The 9,823-nt window shown below is 47.0% G+C and overlaps 2 protein-coding genes and 1 long non-coding RNA gene across 3 annotated transcripts in view; all 3 read left to right on the top strand.

The window, feature by feature from the left end:
- LOC309514880 (uncharacterized protein) overlaps positions 1-9,823 on the top strand; it is a 41,926-nt gene that overhangs the window by 26,775 nt on the left and 5,328 nt on the right. The window lies entirely within an intron of this gene.
- Positions 695-1,215, top strand: LOC309515633. Its single transcript, XR_014212588.1, has 2 exons — positions 695-891; positions 1,026-1,215. It is a non-coding gene; the product is annotated as an uncharacterized lncRNA (long non-coding RNA).
- LOC309515056 (zinc finger and SCAN domain-containing protein 12-like) lies at positions 3,386-9,739 on the top strand. The gene is made up of 4 exons (XM_082192669.1): positions 3,386-3,724; positions 7,829-8,472; positions 8,656-8,737; positions 9,628-9,739. The coding sequence occupies exons 2-4, from the start codon at positions 8,056-8,058 to the stop codon at positions 9,630-9,632; spliced, it is 504 nt and encodes a 167-aa protein (XP_082048795.1). The 5' UTR covers positions 3,386-3,724; positions 7,829-8,055; the 3' UTR covers positions 9,633-9,739.

Here is a 9,823-nt window from a genome sequence, read left to right as displayed (position 1 = left end):
AAGGGGGCAGGACCCTCTGCTCCCTGACTTCAGGGTCCCCCCATGCATGGGCAAAACACATACCCTCCAACATCTCACTGATTCAAATAGGGATCCTGTGCCCTAGCCACTCTAGGTAGCTTCCAACATATATGAAAACATCATAAAACGTTAAACAAAAAAGCTTCTCTATGCAGGATTGCCTTCAGACGGCTTGGGGGTTGGATAGCTCCATCTCCCTCCAACACATCTCCAATGAAAACAGGGACGTCCTAAGGGAAAATGGCTCCTGCCAGCCTAGCAGTTCGAAAGCACGTCAAAGTGCAAGTAGATAAATAGGTACCGCTCTGGCGGGAAGGTAAACGGCGTTTCCGTACTGCTCTGGTTCGCCGGAGGAGGCTTAGTCAAGCTGGCCACGTGACCCGGAAGCTGTACGCCGGCTCCCTCGGCCAATAAAGCAAAATGAGCGCTGCATCCCCAAAGTCGGCCATGACTGGACCTAATGGTCAGGGGTCCCTTTACCTTTAATGGAAAATGGGGCATTCCGGGATAGAATCAGAAACCAGGACAGCTTCTCTAAATCAGGGACAGCCCTGGAAGATAGGGGCACTTGAAGGGTGTGTGAACAGGCCCTGCATGCACACACCCCTAGTGCCCTGGGACTCCCCCTTCTCCCCAATGAAGAAGAAGCAGAAGAAGAAGAAGAAGAAGAGGAAGAGGAAGAGGAAGAAAACGACAACCTAGGCCACCCATCTCTTCCTCTGGAAAGCAGAAGTTCCAGAGGAGCCCAATGCATCGCGCACAGCCAGAGATGCTTTATTTTGAGGGACCCTCCTGGCTGGCCTCTGAGCTGCTCCCTCCCTTGGCCAGGAACAGGAGGAGGAGCTGGTCGGGGAAAAGGCTCTGCAAGAAGTAGGCAACCCCATCCTAGAGGGAAAGGGTTGGAAGAGGAGTGTGTGTGGGGGGGGGAATCCTCTTTGGCATTATGAATAGCCACAGAACAAAAGCTCTGGTGCAGAGCATTAATTTCTTCCATCTCTTCCCAGACAGAAGGTTCTAGGGGTTGTGCCAAGCTTGTGGGGGTAAGACTATTGTGGAGCTAGAAAACCTTTGTTGAGCATCTGATATCTGGCTATGAAACCTCACCCGTCTCCTCAGGGGAATCTCCAAGGAAGCAAAATCCACCACCATCTTACCACCAGAAAGTTCTTCCTGATAAAAAAATTCCTTGCAGTAGCACCTTAGAGACCATCTATGTTTGTTATTGGTATGAGCTTTCGTGTGTATCTGAAGAAGTGTGCATGCACACGAAAGCTCATACCAATAACAAACTTAGTTGCTCTCTAAGGTGCTACTGCAAGGAATTTTTTTATTTTGTTTTGACTACGGCAAACCAACACGGCTACCTACCTCTAACTTCTTCCTGATATTTAGTCACAATCTCCTTTCTTGTAACTTGAGGCCATGGGTTCGGGTCCTGCCCTCTGGAGCAGCAGAAAACAAGCTTGCTCCATCTTCCATGAGACAGCCCTTGAGATATTGGGAGGTGGCGTTCACATATTTCATTCTGCCAGATCTCGGTGAGGAGTAAGAAGACAAATAGTTCCTGCTTTTTTGTCACTGAAAATGGGGGACGCTACATCTACTCCAGTAAATATTCATATTGATTTTTAGTTGTATTTTAGTTCCTTCTCTTATCCCGCATATTATATTGCATTGTACTTTGAATTTTGTGGAATATGAAAAACTACAATGTGTAAGATATAAAAGGAGCAATAAAAAAATACAACTAAATATCATGCAGTCTCTAGCCTCTAGGGCCTGGGGCTGATAACATTGAGGTCGTGGGTTCTGGGACAGCTGCATATTCCTGCGTTGCAGGGGGGCTGGACTAAATCTTCAGAGCCCCTTCCCACTCTACAATTCTGGGATTCTGCCACAAAAGCTACAATAAACTGAATGAAAACATTAAGTGGCCAGAAATTTTCAAGCGGCTTGTGGTGGGGGGAGTTTGGAAACCCCTGCCATAAGCTGTGCTGAGGACTTGGGCTGAGAAGTGGCATGCACACCTCCTTACACATCTGTCCAGTTGTGGGCCAGCATGGTCTGGGATCCGCATGAGTCCAATGGGCACCTGGAGAGGAGGTCTCTCCAAGGAGACACCAGCAGGGTCCCAGAGGTGAGGGGAGAGACTTTGTCAGGTAAGGCCTCCTTCCACCTGCCTTGCTCCACCCTCTAGTTTCTGCTTCTCAATTTGTATTGTATTATTTTATGTACTGTGGCTTGCCATTGTCTTATTGATTATAGTTTAGAAATTAGTGTAACTGTTGAGTGGATTTCTGTTTAACTTTTATTGTTGTCGTTTAGTCGTGTCCGACTCTTCGTGACCCCCTGGACCAGAGCACACCAGGCACTCCTGTTTTCCACTGCTTCCTGCAGTTTGGTCAAACTCATATTGGTAGCTTCGAGAACACTGTCCCACCATCTCGTCCTCTGTCGTCCCCTTCTCCTTGTGCCCTCCATCTTTTCCAACATCAGGGTCTTTTCCAGGGAGTCTTCTCTTCTCATGAGGTGGCCAAAGTCTTGGAGCCTCAGCTTCAGGATCTGTCCTTCCAGTGAGCACTCAGGGCTGATTTCCTTAAGAATGGAGAGGTTGGATCTTCCTGCAGTCCATGGGACTCTCAAGAGTCTCCTCCAGCACCAGAATTCAAAAGCATCCATTCTTCGGTGATCAGCCTTCTTTATGGTCCAGCTCTCACTTCCATCACTACTGGGAAAAACCATAGCTTTAACTATACAGACCTTTGTCAGCAAGGTGATGTCTCTGCTCTTTAACTTTTATATGTTGATATTATTGTTTTATACTATTCTAATGATCATTGAATGTTACTTTTTTGATGTAGGTTGCTTATTTTACAGTTTTGTTTTATTGTCAGGTTTTTGCATTGCATTAGATTGTTATAAGATGTACGTACATTTTTTGTTTCTTCAGCTTGTAAACCACCTTGAATACTGTAAGATAGAAAGACAGTATACATATTAAAAATGAGGGTGGTGATGATGCTGAAGGTGCTCTCCTTGCGGAAGCTCAGCAGGTCGATGGTGACAGTTTGCAAACTGGTGTTCCAAATTGCAGAGAGGGTTTCCTTGCCCCTTGCCCTCCACCTCTCTTATTCTAGGATTCTAGTTACAGATAGGTAGCCGTGTTGGTCTGCCATAGTCAAAATAAAAAAATTCCTTCCAGTAGCACCTTAAAGACCAACTAAATTAGTTCTTGGTATGAGCTTTCGTGTGCATGCACACTTCTTCAGATACCATCTGGTCTTTACTGGAAGGAATTTTTTTATTTTGTCTAGGATTCTAGGACGGCGATTCCTGCTCCTTGCACAGATTCCCCCCACTGCCAGCTCCTCCTCCTGTTTCTGGCCAAGGGAGGGGGCAGCTCAGAGCCCAGCCAGGAGGGCCCCCCCCCCAAATAAAGCCTCTCCTCCGGGTGTGCGCAATGCACAGATCTGCTTTGGAGAGAGGAAGAAGAGGGGTGAGCTTGGTGCCCCCGGCTTGCCAAGGGTTAAAAGGAGCCGAGCTGGATTACTAGAGAGGAGAGGAAATAAAGGCGGCGGGGGGGGGGGCAGGTCCTTCGTAGCAAAAGCACCTCCTTGCAAAGCCCGTCCCTGCAAAGGGGGGCTGCTGCTTTTTGTCTTGTCTGCGGCGCAAGCGCTGCCTCCGTGGCGCATTCCGGGATCTGGTGAGTCTGGGGGAGAAGCGGGGGCGGGGGGGGGGTCCCAGGGCTGCAGGGGAACGAGGCATGGGGGGGCTGTTCAGCTGAGGCAATGGGGGCCCCCCAAGTCAGGAAGCAGAGGGTCCTCTCCGCTTCCTCCCTGCAAAGATAGGGAGGGGGCGAGTGTGCAGGAGCTCTGCAACTCTGCTCTTCCACGGTGGCAAGACGCTGCCATTTTGGGGAGAACATAATGGAATGCAGATAAGCCCATTTCAGATTTGTGAATCAGTCACACTTGTCCGCGGGGGTTGTAGCCAGACGGAAACAGTCGGGCATAAAAGATACGCAGAACAACAACAATGAAAGCCTGGCGTTTGACATCCGATGTTGGAAAGTCGAGGGCAGACAAAAGAAAGAGCTGCGTCATGGGGCAAAGAGTTAAACCGAGGGAACTCCCTCCCACTGGAGGATGGGATGGGCACCAATCCAGACGGCTTTCCAAAGAGGAGGAGAGGGGTGCAGGGAGGAGGAGGAGAGCGATGTGGGTGGCACTTCTGTGCGTCCCAGAGTGAGCTTTGAAGCATCTTCGCCAGGATGGAGATTCTCTGCATCTGCTGCTAGTTGCTGCTACCAAAGTGATGGAGGAGGAGATATTAAAATACTATAATACATCAAACATTAAAAGCTTCCCTAAACAGGGCTGCCTTCAGATGTCTTCTAAAAGCCTGGTAGTTGTTGTTCTCTTTGACATCTGGTGGGAGGGCAGGCGCCACCACCGAGAAGGCCCTCTGCCTGGTTCCCTGTAACTTGGCTTCTCGCAGGGAGGGAACCGCCAGAAGGCCCTCAGTGCTGGACCTCAGTTCAGATGCTTCTGAACTCCAGTTGCTGGAAAACCACAGGCGCGGAGAAAGTTGCTCTTGCACTCGGATCTTGCTGGGGGGCTTCCTGGAAGAGGCCCCTGTAAGAACAGGAGGGGGGACTCAATAGGAAGTCCCATTGGCCTCATCCCGCAGGACTCTGTGATGCTGAGTTCCTCCAGATGCAAGCCAACCCTCTGTTGTCCTTCAGTTAGAAGGAAAGCTTTCCCCACCACCCATTCATCCCACAGGGGTCTTCTCCAGACTTTGACACATGCCGCCTTTCAGGTGTCCCCAGGATCTTTGGAGGCTGAACAGAAAGCCCTGCTGAGAAGCCCTGGAGGTCTCCCCATCCAAGGAATCCAAGGCAGGAGAGGAGATGGGGGTGAAAGAGGCAGCCTCCCCCCATTGCTGTAGTTATTGGGAGACCCTCTCCCCACCATCTGTAATTCCCCGAGGTTCCTGGCAAAAAGGGCAGATTATTAAAGCGCGCTTGGAGGGTGTCTCCTAGCAGCTCTCAGCATCCTTAAGAAACTACAGATCCAAGGATTCTTAGTTAGGAGGAAGCCAATGCTCTCTAAAGTGGGATAATCCTGCTTTGCATATGGGGACCTGGGAGTGTGTGTTGTCTTTCTCCTTCCTTTTTGGAATTCTGGTTTATTTGGATTTATAAACAAGGCTCACAGGAGGAATAAAGGATACAAATAAATAGACCGAGAGTTCTCTTGTCATCTGTGCATCACAAAAACCACACAATAAGTTCATGGGAATGTCTACAACACCTGGATCATTATTAGTGTACGAGTTCTTGGTTCATGAATTGGTTTAATTAAAACCAGAAAAGGGGGAGACGGGAGAGAGCAGAGTTAACAGGTAAGAATCCACATTTCCTGGCCGAACGGCTAGTCAGGAGCCCTTGGAGTTAGTTGTGCTTAGGTCAAGGGTGAGGCAGAGTTTTTTTTATTTTATGTTACCAATAAAACAATGTAAGGTGCAGATCAACCGCACTGAGCCAAATGGTGTTTCTGGAGGCAGACATCCTGGATTTAGAAGGTCATGACTTAAAATTCGGCTGGTCTTTGGTATGGGAAGGTGAAAATTTATAAAAGTTTTATTAACTATATCCTTAGGAAGAATCGGTATAGAGTTAGGGAGAAATATAAAAATCTGCTGGAAAGGAAAACATCTTTATGGCTCTCTCTCCTATTGGGGCTGTTACAATTAAGAGAGTTAATATGGACAGACAACGGGCAACTTACAGGGAACTGCTACACTTTACAGAGAGGGAACCTAAACTGAAATCAATGGTAAGTGTAAGGAGACATGTGGCAGATTGGCTACAATATCATCAGTTACATGAAATGTTTAAGTTACAGATAGGTAGCCGTGTTGGTCTGCCATAGTCAAAATAAAAAAAATTCCTTCCAGTAGCACCTTAAAGACCAACTAAGTTAGTTCTTGGTATGAGCTTTCGTGTGCATGCACACTTCTTCAGAAGTGTATCTGAAGAAGTGTGCATGCACACGAAAGCTCATACCAAGAACTAACTTAGTTGGTCTTTAAGGTGCTACTGGAAGGAATTTTTTTTATTATGAAATGTTTAGAACAGGTAGGAAAAAATGTTTTTTGGACCAAAGCTCACACTTTGAAAAAGAACTTTTACAAAACGAAGAAAAACTCTTATCTAAAATGTACAATCTGTTATTAGATTGGGAAACAAAAGATCAGCTTGTTAAAGCTTCCATGACACACTGGGCAATAGATATAGGACATAATATAGATTTTAATCTCTGTGGGAAACTATGGAAGAGCGATTTGAAGTCCACAGCATGTTATTCCTTGAAAGAGAACTACCTGAAAATGATTCACGGATGGTATCTAACTTTGCGTAGACTTGCTAAGATGTACAAGACTGGATCAGCTAAGTGATGGAGATCTAATGAGGTTGAGGATACGTTCCATCATATGTGGTGGACTTGTAAAAGAGTAAAAGAGTATTGGGAAATAATTTATAATGAATTGAAAAAATGTCTGGGTTTTTTTTTTGGGGGGGGGTTGGAAAAGTACTTTTAGAGCCCTTTTCGTTGGGGTAATTCAGATGGAAATTCCCAGGTGTCAAAAAAGGTTATTTATGTATGCTACTTTTGCCACCCTTGTTTTGTTAGCCCCAAAATGGAAAACTAGTGACGTCCCAACCAAAGAAGAATGGCAACTCAAGTTGACGGAATATGCCCAGCTTGCAGACTTATAGAATAAGAGAACAAGAAGAATACTGTATACCGTACATTTAGAGAAGACTGGAATATATGGGGGGAAATTGTGTAAACTTGAAAACGCTGGCAGCATTAAGATAAATTGAACAGTGTAAATAAGTTCTGAGGGATGTAATAATGAAATACTGAATGGTTTAGTTTATATAAGATATGTGGGGATTTATGTTTTGCAAATTGAACCATGGAAGGAGAAGAAGGGAAGTCACTGATATTTTAAAGTTGTTCAAATGAATATTCTAAGTGTAAAATAGAAAAACAATAAACATATAATTTCTCTCTCTCTCATGATGCTGTAATGTTTGTGCACTTCGTTCTGCTAAAATCTTGGAGGGAGGACATTGCCAATTCCCACAGGCTCTCCCACTTTCTTGAGATTCTTTGTGTATCTTGAGGTCCCCCCCCCCACTTGAGGCTTTATGTTATTGTTGTAAAGCTTGTTGTTATTATTATTATTATTATAAGCAGCCCCCCCCTTTGGTCTGCCCCATTCCGCCTCTTTCCGTGACATTTTTATTCTGCTTCCTGGTTCTTGACACTGAACATGTTCCTGGTTCTGTGTCCCTGGAAGGTTTGCCTGTTCCTCTGCTCCATTTATTACCCAGGACAAGTTATATCAGTGGTAAAATTCCATCTTAAAAAGAGTTAAAACAAATGACAGCCATAGGAATAGGATGGGTCTGGATTGTCTCAGGTGTCAGAGGCCTTGGTGAAGGGGGGAAGGAGCCAGACACGCCTCTGGGGAGGGAATTTCCAAACCTGGGAACCGCCCCCAGGATGCTCTGTCTTGGGCCACACCACACTCCAAACTCTGAGGGTGTTGAAACGACCAAGAGGGTCGCCTGCCAATGTCAGTTTGACGCCATTCATTCATTGATAACACTGAAAGGAAGGCACAAGTAGGATGATTTATTTAACAGAAATCCCTTCTGTTACCTGCACATTTTGCATATTAACTTTCCTTCCAAGAGCTACAAAATTACATCTTCCCTTTTCTTTTGTAGGAGAAGGCTCAGAGTCTGGGATGTGGAGTCCAGCCTGTTTCCTAGCAAGACTCCTCCATTCTTCTTCAGGGAACCTATTTATTCTCCAGACCGTGTGTATGAATTTTATTATGGTACAATGTATTTCCTTTTGTAGAATTTGCTAGCAGCTCTACTTAGGACAGACAGAACTTGGCAGAAGACCAAAGGATTCCTTCCAATCTCTTGGGGGATTCCTGAGAGCCCAGATGGATGAGCAAGACTCAGCCGGCCCTGAAGCAGGAAGAGGCCATGCCATCCAAACTGGGAGCAGCGGGGGATGCTGGGAAAGCTCTGTGCAGAAGGTCCTGGGTGAGGAGGACACTCTCCATTCAGGTGTGCAGTGCCAGCAGTTCAGGCAGTTGTGCCACCAGGAGACTGATGGACCCCGAGAGGTTTGTGGTCGATTCTCCCAATTTGACCATCAGTGGCTGAAGCCAGAAAGGCACACGAAAGCTCAGATGCTGGACCTGGTGATCTTGGAGCAGTTCCTGGCTGTCCTTCCACCAGAGATGGAGAGCTGGGTGCGGGAATGTGGAGCGGAGACCAGTTCCCAGGCGGTGGCCCTGGCTGAAGGATTCCTCCTGAGTCAGGCAGAGGAGAGGAAGCAGGCAGAGAGAAAGCAGGTGAGAGAGACTTCCCTCTGGATATTCCCAAGGGGCTCTGAACAGGAGGGAGAGAACCCCCTAATTTTCTAATAATGGCTTATCCTTTTTTTGGAAAGCATTCAAGGAAGTTTAGAGTTAGGGTTTACATCTGCCTTTTTTCTAATTCTCCCCATTCTCTGTTTTTAAACCTTGCTCTTTCAGGGAAAGGGTCCATTTGCAGAAATGGCCTTAGATTCTTCTGAGGTAGAGAGGACTCCGTTGGACACCAGAGAGAGGCTTCTGGGTAAGGCGGAATATGTCTGGAGGCGGTTGGAGGATGGATGGTGGCTAACGGATTAAGGTTGGATCCTGACAAGATAGAAGTACTGTTTTCGGGGGACAGGAGGCGGGCAGGTGTGGAGGACTCCCTGGTCCTGAATGGGGTAACACTGCCTCTGAAGGACCAGGTGCGCAGCCTGGGAGTCATTTTGGACTCACAGCTGTCCAAGGAGGCGCAGGTCAATTCTGTGTCCAGGGCAGCTATTTACCAACTCCATCTGGTACACAGGCTGAGACCCTATCTGCCTGCAGACTGTCTCTCCAGAGTGGTGCATGCTCTGGTTATCTCCCGCTTGGATTACTGCAATGCGCTCTAGGTGGGGCTACCTTTGAAGGTGACCCGGAAACTACAACTAATCCAGAATGCGGCAGCTAGACTGGTGACTGGGAGCGGCCGCTGAGACCATATAACACCGGTCTTGAAAGACCTGCATTGGCTCCCAGTACGTTTCCGAGCACAATTCAAAGTGTTGGTGCTGACCTTTAAAGCCCTAAACGGCCTCTCCACCCCCATCACTTAGCTTGGACACTGAGGTCCTCCGAGGATCTTCTGGCGGTTCCCTCCCTGCAAGAAGTGAAGCAACAGGGAACCAGTGAGGGCCTTCTCAGTAGTGGCACCCTCCCTGTGGAACACCCTCTGTTTAGATGTCAAGGAGATTACGAACTATACAGCTTTTAGAAGACATCTGAAGGCAGCCTTGTATCAGGAAGTTTTTAATGTTTGATGCTTTATTATGTTTTAAATATACTGTAAGCAACCCAGAGTGACTGGGGAAACCCATTCAGATGGGCAGGGTATAAATTATACTACTAATATTGTTATTATTGTTATTATTATTATGTATTTTTACACAGCTTAAATACGAAATGGCTACAAACAGCCCCATGCATGCAGCAGGTGAGGCTTTTTCTATGGCCAAGCTGTAGTTAGAGATGCCCTGCTTCACTCATGGCTTCCTACTTACCTCCGTCAGGTGACACAAGGATGCTGGCAAGACTTCCTCATCCATCTTCTTATGCTGGTGGGGGGGAAGCAGCAGCTCTGGAACCA

The sequence above is a fragment of the Podarcis vaucheri genome (assembly GCF_965113315.1).
Source record: "Podarcis vaucheri genome assembly, chromosome: 12".
In the NCBI taxonomy this organism is placed as follows: Eukaryota; Metazoa; Chordata; class Lepidosauria; order Squamata; family Lacertidae; genus Podarcis; species Podarcis vaucheri.
This window is presented reverse-complemented; position numbering and strand designations above follow the sequence as displayed.